The 15111-nt window shown below is 49.9% G+C and overlaps 1 protein-coding gene and 1 long non-coding RNA gene across 2 annotated transcripts; one reads left to right on the plus strand and one right to left on the minus strand.

Annotated features, from left to right (window-relative positions):
- Positions 1-904: 904 nt before the first annotated feature.
- On the minus strand, positions 905-9820 carry LOC107650208 (uncharacterized). The gene is made up of 3 exons (XR_001625308.2): positions 9446-9820; positions 2096-6973; positions 905-1770 (listed from the first exon to the last, which is right to left on the minus strand). It is a non-coding gene; the product is annotated as an uncharacterized LOC107650208 (long non-coding RNA).
- A 262-nt stretch (positions 9821-10082) lies between these two features.
- On the plus strand, positions 10083-13673 carry HOXA13 (homeobox A13). The gene is made up of 2 exons (XM_001362439.4): positions 10083-11113; positions 12007-13673. Exons 1-2 carry the CDS (start codon positions 10159-10161, stop codon positions 12249-12251), a joined length of 1200 nt encoding a protein of 399 aa, XP_001362476.1. The 5' UTR covers positions 10083-10158; the 3' UTR covers positions 12252-13673.
- The last annotated feature ends 1438 nt before the right edge of the window (positions 13674-15111 follow it).

Consider the following 15111-nt stretch of genomic DNA (forward strand, 5'->3'; position numbering starts at 1 on the left):
GCACCAAGGGGCTACCTACCCTACAATAAGAAGGAAGGTGTGGATCCCGGCTCAGAGGCCAGAGTGTTTCATCTAGAGGAAAGCAGCCTGGCTGCTGCAGCGCTCACCAACTAAACGAAATTTTTTGCATTCAGGGATTTGTTTGAGAAGTTAGCAAACATATTTCACTTCATACCCCACATGGCTTCTTTAAGCCTCAATTCTTTTCTTTCCACTTTCACAAAGTATGGATAAAGGTTGGTCAAAACCCTTCCCTAACCCTGTCCTCAGGCCCCAGTACCCGTGCCTCCTGAGGCTTTTCTCTGTCCTTGTCTGTTTGCCCAAAAGACTTGTACGTGCTTGGATTAGAATCAGCAGGCCTCTAGCTGTGTTTGAGACAGACGGACAAAAGAAAATATTTTTCTCGGCAGAATTGTTTTCAAGACCTCTCTCTCTCTCTCTCTCTCTCTCTCTCTCTCTCTCTCTCTCTCTCTCTCTCTCTCTGTCTCTCTCTGTCTCTCTCTTTCCCTCTCTCTCTCTCTCTCTCTCTCTCTCTCTCTCTGTGTCTCTCTCTCTCTGTCTCTCTCTGTCTCTCTGTCTCTGTCTCTCTGTCTCTGTCTCTCTGTCTCTGTCTCTGTCTCTCTCTCTCTCTCTCTCTCTCTCTCTCTCTCTCTCTCTCTCTCCCCCCCCCCCATCAGTCTTGATGAGCCTGCCAGTCTGGCCTCCTTTCTCTCCTTCCTTTCCTTCCCCTTTCCCATTCCAGAGCCTTTTCTCCTTCCCCTTTTCCTTTTCCAAGCCTTAGCTGCATGTTCCAGTCCCTTCCCAGACGTGGGACTCTGCGAGGAATCTGTTCTAAAGCTAAAAGCAGAGAGTTCCGTCCGTATTCTGAATACAGCAGAGAAATCCAACAATGGCCTTACCGCCCTCCCCCCCCCCCAGTCTCATTTGAGCCCAGTTGAGGTAGCTGAAGGACTGGAGACTGAGTGCCAGGCTCCCAGGACAGAGGAGGCAGCAGAGCCTCTCTGGAGTTTACACCCATTAGAGCTGGAGTTGTTAGAGATATTTATACGAAATCTGTGCCCATAATGTCTACTGTTGCTTAATTTACAGACTCACAATTTGCAAGCACCAGCCCCATTCAAGTGCCTTTAAGCGATTGCATATTTAGCATCAGCTCAGCCAACTATTTAACAAGACATCAGGAAAAAAGTAATTAAAGCACCACAAACAGAGGACGTTCGAAACAATCCCACACGCTGGAATACGAGGAATAAATAACCGCATTCACTGGAGGTGGGGGTGACACTTGGCCCAGCCGGGGGATTTAGATTAGAGTTCTTTACTGGAGTTTTCTTCCTCTTCCTGTTTTCGAAACTGCCTTTTCAAATCCCCCATCTATGGTTGCTGGGGAAGGGTCCCAGCCAGAGGATTAGGGCCGGTAATGAACTCCGTCACCATTGGCCGAACCGGCTTATCTTCTCCAAGAACGGTGAAGTAAAAGGGAAGCTGGGTATTTGAATAAAACCAATTGCTTCTGGAGGTTTGGAAGGGTGTTCTTAGGGAAAACGCCCTGCCCCCCCTGCCCCCATCCCTCTAAATGATTATTCATACAGTAAGTGTCCTTGGCTTTTAACGTTTTGGAGGGAGACTGAGTGCGCCTGTGAATATGCGTGGCAAGCGGGGCACAGGTCTCCAAGTGAGGAAATGATCCTTCGGTGTGGGATAGCTGACCACATTTGCGCCGAGGGCATCAAGAGGACTGGGGCATGGCTTTAATCACCGTGAAAGGTTCTGGGCAGAAACAGAAATGCCTGATTAAAGGCTGGACGTTCCTGGAGAAACGGGGGGCATAAATCCTCCGCCCATCCATTTATTATCTTGATAAGGGGGAGCCTAAAGGTATTTCAGGCTAAGCATGGAGGAGCCTGAAATGCCCAGGGCTTGCCGGCCTTGCTCCTCACACTCAGGGGGAGTCTCCCCTTTTTTCTGCTTCTCCCCAACTCTGGAGAATAACCGAGCAACGGAAGCGAGGAGACAATAGTGCTTTCACCTCCCCCTCAGCCCCAGTTTTCCTCCACCGCCCGCTCCACTCTATACTCCCACACCTTGAAGTTACCTTTCCTTTCAAGAAGCGCTTCCTCACATTTTCTGGGCGATCACAAATTAAGGCCGATTCGGAAGGGGAGAAATCCTCCCTCTCCACCGGCTCAGACAAAAACGGGTCCCCTTCACCCAGCTCCTGGAGTCGAGCGTTTCATTGGAAAGCCGAGAAGAAAGGAGTCCCACATCGCCCTCTTCACTTGCCTCTCCTCCCACCATGGCTGCGGTGCCGTGCCCGGCAGGCGAGGATTTCTCATCGTTCCGTGGACTTCTCAACCTATAAAGCGAGCATCAAAAACCCGAGGCTGTGGGGTTGACTAATGAATGAAGCGTCAGAGCTTCCTCTAGCGCCGAGCCGGGTGTAAATAGCCATAAAAGCGAATATCGAAAGGTTATTTTTATGGCTCTCCTCGGGTCCCCTTTTCCAGGAGACAGAGCAGGGCCACGAGAAGGTGTACAAAGGGCAGCTTTAGCGGGAAGCAGCTCGGCAGCGAGCGCCCTAGAGAAGAGGGAGAGAGCCAGAACGAGCTCTGAGGAGGAAAGAAAGGCAGGAGAGAGAACGGGAGGGATGGTTGGCTCGGCGAGCGCCTGCCCCAAAACAGGTAAGGCCGAAGCCGGCCGCTCTCCTTTAGAGCAGGACAGGTGTACTGGCGGAGCGGAAGGTGAGAGAAGCCCTGGGACAAGCCAGGCTCTGTCTGAGCGAGCTCTGAGCCCTGTCGGCCAAATATGTGACCCAACCAGTTCGGCCGCTGGCGAAGAGATCTGTCTTGTACCGGGCCTAGAGGGTTGAATTCATTCATGCCGCAATCTTGGGCTATTCCACTGTGGGTAAATGAAGCGTGTGTGTGTGTGTGTGTGTGTGTGTGTTTCGTGCGTGTGAGCACGAACACTTCATTACTGCAAACATATAATGTGCCCATAAATCCGTGATCACACCTTGGTGCATAATTGAAAAGATCATACATTCAACTTGGACGTGGCCCCATTAGTGCATTTCCCTCAGTTTCTTTCTACATGGAGAATTTCATAGACTAGTTCAAGGCTGGAGAGTCCCGTTATTATTCAATGGAGAGGGTTCTTAACTGCTGCGAACGGCGTGCCCGCAGATGCACGCCAGCTCTCACATCCCCTACTAGCAGAACGCATGGGGTGGGGCGCGGGTGCCAAGTTAGACCATTCCTTCCTCGAAATTTCTTTCCTTTTCCTTTATCTCACCCCACCCCCATCCTTAATAGGCCCAAGGAGAAAGTCTTCAATTAATTTACTAACAGTGCCTGGAGAATCATGATTTTCTGAATACACGAGATCAGGGCCACGTTTGTGGTTCTATTTTTGAGTTCAAGGAAAATGCACGTTTCCATCTATTCCCTGGTGAGATAGATTGTACAGATGAGGAGTTGAGAGGGCTCTCACCCATCTCCTCTCTCTCTCTCTCTCTCTCTCTCTCTCTCTCTCTCTCTCTCTCTCTCTCTCTCTCTCTCTCTCTCTCTCTCTCCCTTTTCTTTGATTCCTAAACGTCCTTGAGGAATCCACTGGGGGAAAGACTAGTCCCTGTGACCAGGGCTCTAAAGGCATCAGTTTAGGTGGGAATGAGCCAGAGCCGAAAGGAGCAAGCCCTCCCTGCACCCAACCTTCTCCAACTCTTTCTTGGATTGGGATGCCCTCCTGTTCCATGCATTCTGGAAATGGAATTGAGCCTCCTTTCCCCTTCTTTCTTCAGCTCTTTTCCCTTCTGTATTTTCCTGACTGTGACTGGATAGTGAGGAAGAGGTCTCAAGAGCCACCTCAAGGAGCCAGGAAAGATCTCTCAGGTTGCTGAGCCTTCCTTATGAGGAATTAGGACCTTGGAGTTGAAGATAGGAAGAGGACAAAGGACTTTCTGTCAGGCAGAGATGGATGGGGTGCCGTTTGCCTGAGCCTTGGAACCTTTAATTCCTGTTTTCTGTTACTACATGCTTGTCGCCAAGAGTTTGTGGCATGGAGTGGACCATTTAAGGCTACCTCCAGGGAACCCCAGCTCACAGTAGTCAGGCTGTGGCAGGCCAAGAGGCAGGGGGGCCTCAGAAATTCCTGCCCAGTTTTTATAAAAGTGGGAAGAGGGAGGTTGCTGAGAGTGCCTGAATCCAAGGTGTTCTTCTTGGCAAGGCAGAGAAGAGTACATCACTTCTTCTGACATTCTGAATCCTTTCTCCTTAGCTAGCACAAGGGTTCAGGAAAGATGCAATTGGCTTCCCAGGTATTGTCACTATCATTGACATTCTTCAGTATGTCTGAAGACTGTATTTGCCGATCCTTGGAAGTGACTTCTCTGATCCTGAGCTAGGCAGACATTCTGAATAGCCTTTGTCCCAGAAAGTTGGCCCAACTGAGTGTAAGACTCTTGCCAAGTAGCCCTCGGTGGCATAAGGTGGCCTTAATAGCCTAAGAGTCTAGGCTTCAGAGCTCCTTAGATGTTGTAGACTAAATCTCCGTAGATACTCCTTGCCTAGTCGATGTCCTTTGCTTTCCAGTACCTACCTACATCCTCAGCCTTCTTTGGGGCTGAGACTATGTCCTCAACGTCAACAGACCATCTCCTTCCTGGACGAAGGATCAAAGGCGCTAGGAAAATGCAGAAGACGGTGTCCCTTGTTATATTTATTGGGAAAGGAAATAGGAATTGGAAAACAGGGGGATAATGGGAAGTGTGTATGGGGTATGTCCCAAGTTAGAGCCTGGCTTTAGGGCCCCCACCCGCTGGATTCCTATCTTTCTGAGGTTTCTGTAGTTTGTGACGCCGGAGACTTGCCGTACTTGCCGGCAGAATACCGTTAATAATCGTCTGTTTACACTAGAAATTTTCCCTTTCCTGTGATGGAAAGAAAGCAAGGCAATTTTGAGTTTCTCTCTTACCCAGATTTGCCTGAGAATGGGTGGGTTGGAGGTGGGGGCATACAGTTCTTAATTTTGTGAAAATCAGTGCAAAGTATGGCTCTCGTTTGAGGTACTGACTTTGGGTTCGGTTTTGTCCTGCTCTCCTCAACCCAAGAAACCCTCCCCACGGCTCTCCTCCGTCCCTTCTTCCTTTTCTCTTCCCCGTCTCATCCAGACGGTCCAGTCTCCCACTACTAAGACTCCTACCCCAGATTCAGCATTTTTTCCTTCCCGTTCTGTTCTCCGCTTATCTCGTCCTTGCCACAGGCCCTGCTGCGGAAGGGAGAGGGTTAAGATGATCGGCCAAGGTCCCTCGCAAAGCCCCTGGCTTACATTAGAAACATGAATGTCCTGAAATACGGAGTGTCTTTACAACGCCTGAGCCTTGTTTATACGTGGTGTGAGCCATGCGGAGTCAGGTATATACAGGCACTGCATTTGTGTTGACAGCCCTTCTCCGAGTTAGCGCGGGCGCAGGCACATTTCATTTGCTCCCGAAATCAAAGTGGAAGACAGAACCATTTGTTCCGCGTTTTCTTCCGGTCCAGGTTCTTTTCTCCGGAATAGCCGTCTTTGGGCTGCCGCTCCTCCCTCTCTGCAGGTTCCCATCTGGGGAACTGGCGCTTCTTCCAAACCTTTGGCTAACCTAGCTTAGGCATGATATCGCCCAGACCCGCACCTCCGGGAAGCTGGCAAAGAAGGCTCGTGCCTCTCTGTACCAAGTCTTCTTTCTAGGAGAGAAGAGCCAGGGACTGGGGGGTGGAAAGGACGCAGCACCAGTGGAGGCAGGCAGAAGCCATCCTAAGGCGGCGGATGAATCCCGGGTGTCGGTCTCTCCTACACCCGAAGCCCTGAGGGGATGCTCGTCCCTTTCGGTTTCTGAGCCCAGGCAAAGAGGGCCTCTATTCTTGAAAGCCAGTTTCAGGGAGTGAGAGTTCTCAGGTAGAACGGAAAAATCGATACCAACTCTGGCGGTTCTCATTCCTCTTCAGCCTTTGACTGGCTACGTGGGCAAAACCAAGGACGAAGTTGTGATTGGAAAAGCAGGGAATCCTGGGCATCGGTTCACAGGAGGAAAGAAAACCAGCCACCCATTAAAAGAAATTTTACTAAAGGACTCTCCTAGGCCCCCTAAAAATATTTTTCTTTAAAAGTAAAATCCCACATGCCGGTATCTTTGCTTATGTTGAGCAAGAGAGAAGCAGGAGAATATCAGACACAATAAGAAGGCTCAGATCGCAGCTGTCTAGATCCCTCTAATCTTGACCTTGTTGTTCAGGAGGAAGGAAAAAACCTATAATGTTCCTGTCTCCCTTTACACATACTGGAGGGCTTATTACCTACTTTACCACACGGTCCCAGCAGACATCAAAAAAATGGAGTGGCCAGGCCATCTCCTACACTTTTCTGATTTATTCATTGATTTTAAGGGTCTCCATTGTCTTTGAAATCCCAGATTAAGAAATAGAGAAAAAAGATCTGCCTTCCGGAACCGGACAGCGTTTTGACCCGGCTATCGCAGAGCCAGGACTAGAAGTCAAGTCCAGTAGATAGAAAGACCCACTGAGCTCTTTGCATTCCATTCTTCCCCTCTTAGCTTCGTATCTAATCTCAAGGACCTTCAGACATTTTAAGAGCTAATGACGCCCATACAAGTCACTCTGTACCCCGTGATTCGGACAAGATGTTGAAGTTACTTTTACTCGATTTCTCGTTTACATTATTCAGGTCTTGTTTTTTTTTTTAATCTCTCTTTAGGCCTTGGCCATTGTATATTTGAGTTGAGCGAGGCAGAAAGCTAGTCAAATAACTGAATCATTTTATCGGTTTGTATAATTCAGGTGACCAAGTTCCTCTTTGCCTCAAAAACATTGCTGAAGTCGTTATTCCTGTCGTTTTTCTTATTTTTAGCTTTCCAAAACTGGGGTCAAAGGAGCTCGCAACCCGAAGGAGAATAGAAGCAGAGATATCAGTCCTTTCCCTTAAAAAGAAAAAAAAAAGGTAATTTCTAAAATTTTGGCCAAAGACGTTTGGGAACCATTTCTGAAAAGAAGGACTCGGGGAGCCTTGGCTGTTCACCCTGTATCCACCGGTCAGGGAGTCATCACTGGCCTTGGGCTTTTGGGGGTCAAGAGAGAAGAATTTGGATCGCATCTCCACCACCCTTTTTAAACCAACAATTGGAAAGTGACCAGAACAAAATCAAAGTACTCGGAGTTGATATTGGGTATCTTATCCAGTGTGGCTTAACTCAACTCTGGGAGAAAGAAAGAATGGAAATGAAAGGTATAGTGAGGCACTTTTAGGCAGAGAGGTGGCTACAAGGACATGCACCGAGTCCCCTTTCCCTCTCCTTTCCAAAAAAGAAAGAAAGAAAGAAAGAAAGAAAAAGGAAAACTATTGTAAAGAAGATCGAAAACAAATTGAGGAGGGAAATAGAGAGGGAAGGGGGAGATAGTTAAAGGAAAGGAAAATCACTGTTTTCAGGGATGATACCTTTGGAAAAAATCAGACAGGGTCTTCAAGGTTTGAGTGACAGCTCTCACATTGGCTAGACTGCAACTTTCAACTTGACCTTGGCCTCTAGCCGTGTCTGACCCGTATGTAAAACAGCTCTGCCCTTGGAGCTCTGAGCTCTCTTCTCTCTTTTCTGTCTCCTCTCTCTTCCTGCATTTTAAAATGAGACTGCTAAAAAGGAGGGTGGAAGGAAAAGGAAGACAAAAGCGCCGGAGTAGCAACGAAAAAGCAACATTACTGAAGAAAGCCACAGTTTTCAAAATTTGGGCTCAAGTAAGAGGAGGATGTGGGAGATGAAGAAATCTTTGCTTGCAGTTAAGGTCACTGGAGAGGAAAAGCCAGAGAAATGACAGGGTTCTTGTCAGTCGTTGCTTATGTTGGTCCAAGTAAATGCGTAGAAATGAGTGTAAGAAAAATCATCGCTAACGGCATCCCCTGTTCTCCAGGTCCATCCCTAGAGCTGGCAGGCCAATACTTTCTTCTGCGAAAATGCCGGACTGGCATCTTGCCTAGAGTCCAGGACCGTCAAAGAAAGAGGACAGGAAAATAGCCTGCTCCCTCCTCACCACCCTCGCACAGCTCTCCTTAGGGTCAGGGTTGTGGTCACAAAATCCAGCTCCTCTGTGGCTTTGCTCGCCTCGCTGAAATCCCTAAGATTTCATCAGGAAGCCTTCGGTTTCGTTTTTAATACAAATTTTTGTCTGTGTCTGTCTACATACCTACCCACTTACCTACCTACCTGCCTGCCATCTGATTATTCTTTTCCAGACCTCAAGGCTGGTCTCCTAGCCCCTAAGGCGTCCGTAGATTTCTGCCCAGCAAGGGCCAAAGTGCTGAAGACCCGAGTTGGCTGAGTCTCCAGCTGACGGACCTCTGGGACTTTTGCGCCTATCTAATCTTGATTCCCGATATGCAGCCTCCATCTGCGCCTACAGGGGCTCGCAGGGCCAAAGCCAGGGCCTGGCCCAAATCCTCCTCTGCAGGAAAAAGATGCAAGGCATCCTGGAGCTTCTTAAATCTGATGAAAAGAGGAGCCAGGTCCTCGTCCGCGGAGCCACATTATTCAGAATGGGTAGGACGAATAGAATAAAGAGACAAGAGCCTCATCCAAATGGGGAGGGGGCTGAAGAGGGCGGGAGAGTATTTTGGAGGAAGGAGAAGAACGCATTCTGAACGGAGAAGTAAGAACGGATTTTGCTCCCCCGAAAAAAAGGAGCCACGAAACCTGGAAGTTTCACCTTAAAACATGAAGGCGAAAAGGAAACATTTAAGCCGCCATTTGGAGGAGAGAAACCTAACTAAACTAGCTGAGAAAATTCTCCAGAGCCGGCTGGATTCTTCTTCCTTACGCGGCCAGCTCTGGGCGGCCAGTCTGTCCTTCCCAAGCTATTTCGTTCCAGCCCGCTCCGACTTAGGATCTCAGGGAGGAGGCCTCCTCGAGCTTCCAAGGATCTGCACAATTGTCATCAGTTAGAGGACGGGAGATGGGGGTGGGGGTGTTGGTGTAATAGCTGTGTCTGTTGCGTCTGGGTTGGCTACAAGTCCTCCCAGTGCTTTTGGACAGTAGAGATGAGGGCAGAGAGAAACGGAGGGGGTCCCGAAGCGTCTCTAGGCCAGGGCCACCACCATCTTGGGACCTTTCCTCTCCTAATCAGCTATTTAGAGCCGGATCAAACAGCGCCGCACATTTCTCGGGCGCAGGAGAAAAAAAAAACAACTACCAAGCGCTCCCCTCCCTTCTCCAATCCTCACCTCAAGAATGAACCAAGGAAAATATCGGAGCTGGCCTAGGCCCAGAAACTGCCCCGCACGCCTGGAGTCCTGACCGAGACAGATACGCAGCAACAGAAAAATCCCCAGACAGATACCGCCACCCAAACATACCGAGCGAGTGCCCCGCCCGCCCGCCCCGCCAAGCCCCATCCTCCCAGAGTACCTGTCCCTCCTGCCCAGCTTCGGGAATACATTGGTACAGAAAAAACACCGCGGTCCTCTCACCTCCCAGACCCCTTCCCCCCTCTTCTAGGCCATCCCTCCCTGATGGGGGACTGCGGGGGAGGAGGGGGTGGGGAAGAGAGGGGGTGGGGGAAAGTGGCGCTGCGGGGAGCCCAACCCTGGAGGAGTGCGGTGGCTGGGGTTGGGGGGAGTCGAAGACACTTGAGTTCCGAGCTTGCCTCTCTTTCCCTTCCCCCACTGCCCTGCGTTCTTCTTCCTTCCCTTCATGACTGTGTTATTGAATTATCCGTGCCTGCTCCCCCCGGGGCCGGGTGGCTGCTGCAGCGGCGGCGGCAGCGGCGGTGGTTGTGGTGAAGGAGGAGGAAGAGGAGGAAGAGGAGGAGGAGGGGGAGGTGGAAGAAGAAGAAGAAGAAGAGGAGGAAGAAGAGGAGGAGGAGGAGGAGGAGGAGAAGGAGGAGAAGGAGGAGGTGGAGAAGGAGGCGGAGGCCCAGCCCCAAGCCCCTGGAACAGCTTGCTTTGCATATCACGTGGGAGGGAGCGGGTGGGTCGGACCAATGGGCGGACGCCTGGCGCGACCCCGCGGGGCGCGATCCGCCCCCCTCGCTCGGGCCCCGGCCCCGCGGAGCGCGCTCTTCACTTCTTGGGGGCTTTTTAAAACAGCGCCACTAGGGTCTTCTCCATGCGGCTCGGGCTATGACAGCCTCCGTGCTCCTCCACCCCCGCTGGATCGAGCCCACCGTCATGTTCCTCTACGACAACGGCGGCGGCCTGGTGGCGGACGAGCTCAACAAAAACATGGAAGGGGCGGCGGCCGCGGCGGCGGCAGCGGCCGCGGCGGCAGCAGCCGGGGCGGGGGGCGGGGGCTTCCACCACCCGGCCGCCGCCCACGCGGGGGGGAACTTCTCCGTGGCCGCGGCTGCGGCGGCTGCGGCGGCGGCTGCGGCCAACCAGTGCCGGAACCTGATGGCGCACCCCGCGCCCCTGGCCCCCGGAGCGGCAGCAGCCTACAGCGCCCCGGGGGAGACTCCCCCGTCTGCAGCCGCAGCAGCAGCAGCAGCAGCTGCTGCCGCCGCTGCCGCCGCCGCGTCCTCGTCGTCGTCGTCCTCGGGAGGCCCCGGGCCCACGGGGGCAGCGGGCGCAGAGCCGGTCAAGCAGTGCAGCCCCTGCTCGGCTGCCGCACAGAGCTCGTCCGGCGCCGCCCTGCCCTACGGCTACTTCGGCAGCGGCTACTACCCGTGCGCCCGCATGGGCCACCATCCCAACGCGCTCAAGTCGTGCGCTGCTGCCGCACAGCCCGCCTCAGCCGCGGCTGCCGCCGCCGCCGCCGCCTTCGCTGACAAATACATGGACACGGCGGCAGGCCCAGCCGCCGCGGCAGCCGAGGAGTTCAGCTCCCGCGCCAAGGAGTTCGCCTTCTACCACCAAGGCTACGCGGCCGGGCCCTACCACCACCACCAGCCCGTGCCCGGCTACCTGGATATGCCAGTCGTGCCGGGACTCGGGGGTCCCGGCGAGCCCCGCCACGAGCCGTTGGGGCTGCCCATGGAAAGCTACCAGCCCTGGGCTTTGCCCAACGGCTGGAATGGCCAGGTGTACTGCCCCAAAGAGCAAGGCCAGCCTCCCCACCTCTGGAAGTCCACTCTACCGGGTAAATGACGCCCCTCTCCCTCCTCCCGTGGCTCCATTCTGCACCCTGGGCTTGATGCCCCTTCTCGTTCCGAGTCCTTTCCTAGCCCTTCCCCAGCTGCCCTCTCCACCCTCAACAAACCTTGAGAGCCAGCCGATCCCCCTCTTCCTCTCCGAGCCCCTCATCACCTTCTGCACCATGGCTTTGCTATAACCCCTGCCGCTTTGCTTTCCACTTCCCATTTATGCCTGTCACCCTCGAAGTGGGGGTAGGGTGGGGTGCCAGGGCGGTAGCTGAGAGGGCGCTTGGTCGATTCCCCTGTGCCCAAGTCTCCGCTCTTTGGAACCCTTCTCCTCCAAGGAATGCTTCTCGGAGTAGTTGGGGGAAATCATAAAGAGTCATCCCTTAGGTTTCCAACTATCTCCACTCTCCAATTTCCCTCCTCACTTTCCCCCAGTATACTGCAGACAAGAGCTGCCCATTTTCAGATAGGCGGGAGAGCTAGACTAGAAGAAAGTTGGGGAGGAAGGGAGGTGATGAGGCAGCTGAAAGTCTGGTATCATTGGCTACTAGAAAGTCCCCCCAGGTTGGGCACCAAATACAGAGTCTGTGCACTCCATGAACGTGGCTGGATTTGAGCACATCCTCTCATTCGTCAGGTAGTCAACCTCTGCTGATTTTTCTTGGAAGTAGAAAGGATCAATTTGGCCCCAGACTGACCCTTCCTTCTGGAGTTCAAAGCTCCTGGGTCCAAAGGTGGCAGAGGTGTTAGTGGAAGGAGGGGGATTGGGCAGGCGTCAGGGCGCTGTGTTTCTGGGAGTCGGACTATCCTTAGTGCCATCCCCGGGCACAGCGGGCCTGCTCCCTGGGTATGTAACTCGCCTTCTTTCTCTTTCTCTCTCCTTGCTGAATAGATGTTGTCTCGCATCCCTCAGATGCGAACTCCTATCGAAGGGGAAGGAAGAAAAGGGTGCCTTACACCAAGGTCCAATTAAAAGAACTCGAAAGGGAATATGCTACAAATAAATTCATTACTAAGGACAAACGGAGGAGGATATCAGCCACGACGAATCTATCCGAGCGACAGGTCACCATCTGGTTCCAAAACAGGAGGGTCAAAGAGAAAAAAGTCATCAACAAACTCAAGACGACAAGTTAATGGATTTTTTTTTTTTTAATGGAGAGAAGAGGCAGCTCTTCTTGGGAAAGTTGCCGAACTCATTGCCTTGCCTACATTCAGATAATAATTAATAATAATGAAATCGATCAGAGGAGAGACGGTGGCCCTCTTCTTTCCTAAAGAGATGTCTTTGATGGAATCTATAACGTCTTTTGAAAAACAAAAACAAAAAACCTTGCGATAAGAAACGGTTAAGACTTCACAGTTCTCCCGAAAGCCCAAGCTGACTGACTGTTAATGCCCAACTCTAGAACCCAAACGCCAACCCCCAAATACGCAATTTCAGATAAGTTACGCATTTACTGAAATCCTGTAAGTATTTATGTGACCTTTGTATTTTAGGACGCTCTCTTAAACGGTTAGAATCTGAAAGCTGGTGAAATTCAGGAGGTCATGGTCAACATCTGCCTTTATTACAAAAAAAAAAATGTTCCCCCTACGTTGTGATCCCAGTTGTATGTGGGATGCCTGCTCAGGTAACTAAATCCGAGTGAAAATGTCCACTTGCTGGATGGTAAAGCTAATGCATTTATTTTATGTTTGTTTGTTTTTTATGTATAAATAGAGAGGAAAGAAGGTAGTGGAATCCTGAGGGCAGAAATATCAAGAGAAAGGGGAAGAGGTCAGGGAAAGAGGCAGCTCTGAGAAAGGAAGATTTCTAGTCTGGGTGGTGAAGACAGCCAAGCCGAGATTTGGAGGATAGAAAGCAAATGTCTGCTTAGAAAAATCCTTTTTAGAAACTTTTATTAAATTGCTGCTAAAAGCAGATATCGAGGCATTTGGACTGTATTTCCTACCCATCCAAAACCATTGATTTTCCAAAGGACTCCACATCTTTTAATCCGACTTTACTCCCCAAGACACCTTCTAGCCTAATCCTGCAACTACCACCAAAACAGCAATACAATTCGGGTAGAGGGGGGACAACCCTCCCAATTCTTTTTTATCCCCATAGAGTACTTGTTAGAATTGGCCTTTTCTATTTGACGAAGCTTTTTTTTCTGGAGAAAAAAAAAAGTAGGGGTTAGAAAACTCAGAGCCGAAATCCATTCTTGCCCCCGTCCAATATTTTGATTTCTATAACCTATATTTTGATCATTTAAGTAATTAGTTTTTTTTCCTTGTTTATCATCTGTTATGAGACCGCATTAGGCAGTGTTAGGGATTCGTCTTACAGCACCTTTTTAATCAATCAGTTATTTCAACCAGCACATTAGACTTGTTCTTATTCACTATTAAAAAAATGCTATCTTGTAAATAAAGACATTCAGCGCACTGTGAACGATGTATCTGTGCACCCTCATTTTTTTATATTTCTACTGAAAAGGAAAAAATTCTAAGACATGTAGATAGTGATCTAGTGATGTTTATTCTGTTAATAAAATAGTCACTGCCGTACAATCTCAAGGAAATACTCTTTATTTCCCTATCCTGGACTGCGCTGCGCGAGAGCGAAGACCCAGCTTTATCTCATCTTTTCAAACTAGGACCCTTCTTTTCTCTTCTCAATCCAGCTCGTATTCTTCCTGTAAATATGAGCAAAGGATGAAATCTCCCTCTCTCTAGATTCAGCCAGCCGAGAAGTGCTTAGGGAAGGTTAAAGTGTCAGGTATTCTGGAAGGGAGGAGGAGGAGAAAAGAAAGAAAGAAGGTAGGATGGAAAGGAAAAGAGATATTCTAAATTCCCAGGCTTTCAATGGAAAATGAAAACCAGTTGTGAGGATCAGAGATGCCAGGGCCGCCGTATTTTAAGGTCTTTTGTTGGGTCTGGATGTGTCTAAAAGTTCAGGTTTTGATATTTGTTGAAATGACAAGACTGGGAAAGGCCCTAAACCTTGACCTTGACGAAAAAAGACGATTTGTGACCTTGACTTTTGACAGCTCATGAAGTAGGCTCTTTGGGATCGGTAGATCAAGGGCGCCACCTGGTGGTTCCGCGGATTGTTGTCATTCGGCTTGTCTTCCTACAAAGCTGCTGGGGCGGGGCTGAGTGGAGAGGGGATGGGGAAGGATTCTAGGGAGCACCCAGGCCTTCTTGGAGGCAGAGCTGTTCTTTGGGGGGTTGGGGGGGGTTCGAATCCAGAAAAATCCAGCCTAAATAGATACTAATTATATGGGTTTGTGAATATGTGACATTTGGGCGAATACACTCATATTTTTTATATTCCAGGCTTGGAAATATGTTGTAAATGTTGTGTCCCGTCAAAGTGTTGTAGGGTCAGTGTTGACATGTGTGATGATTTATGAAGTTATTGGAAATAATTTCTGGCCTCCTGTACTTTGGGTGATATAGAATCTCCTCATATATATATGTACATATATATAAATACAGATTATATATATATATATACATATATAGTATCTCTCTATAGTAATAATGGTTTCTCCAAAGCTCACTTTAAGCCATCTTAATAATGAATCTTTTCTGCCATGTCAGAAGTCCATGGATGTGTTTTCAAAGCTGAACATGTTTGTTACAGTACAGGAGACCTCCCTCAAAAACCTTCCTTTCCTTCCCGTCATCTCCTAAGGTGGTCTACTGCTGTAATTAGAATTATTAGGAAACCTTTACGGCAAATAAAAAAGGTTTTAGAAGCCTTGCTCACTCTAGACTTCTAGAATTACATTTCAGAAATTCAAAGAAACCCACTTCTTTAAAGGTCAATATGGGAACCCTTCTTGATTTCAGAGCTATAGATCTGACCCTAAGCGCCATTCATAGGAAGACTCCATTGGCAGCCCAGAAGTTGAGGGTTTCTTTGCATGTGTACAGTCATGAATGGAAAGCCTGTGAGACTTGCCTGTTGGTTTTCCATAAAGAAGATATGCATATATGATAT

This window comes from Monodelphis domestica, chromosome 5 (genome assembly GCF_027887165.1).
Source record: "Monodelphis domestica isolate mMonDom1 chromosome 5, mMonDom1.pri, whole genome shotgun sequence".
NCBI lineage: Eukaryota > Metazoa > Chordata > Mammalia > Didelphimorphia > Didelphidae > Monodelphis > Monodelphis domestica.

Excerpts from the sequence above, each read along its gene's own strand:
- HOXA13 (XM_001362439.4), top strand. The coding sequence starts at position 10,159 with ATGACAGCCTCCGTGCTCCTCCACCCCCGCTGGATCGAGCCCACCGTC. Across the intron at positions 11,114-12,006 it reads CTGGAAGTCCACTCTACCGG|ATGTTGTCTCGCATCCCTCA; the intron begins GTAAATGACGCC and ends CTTGCTGAATAG.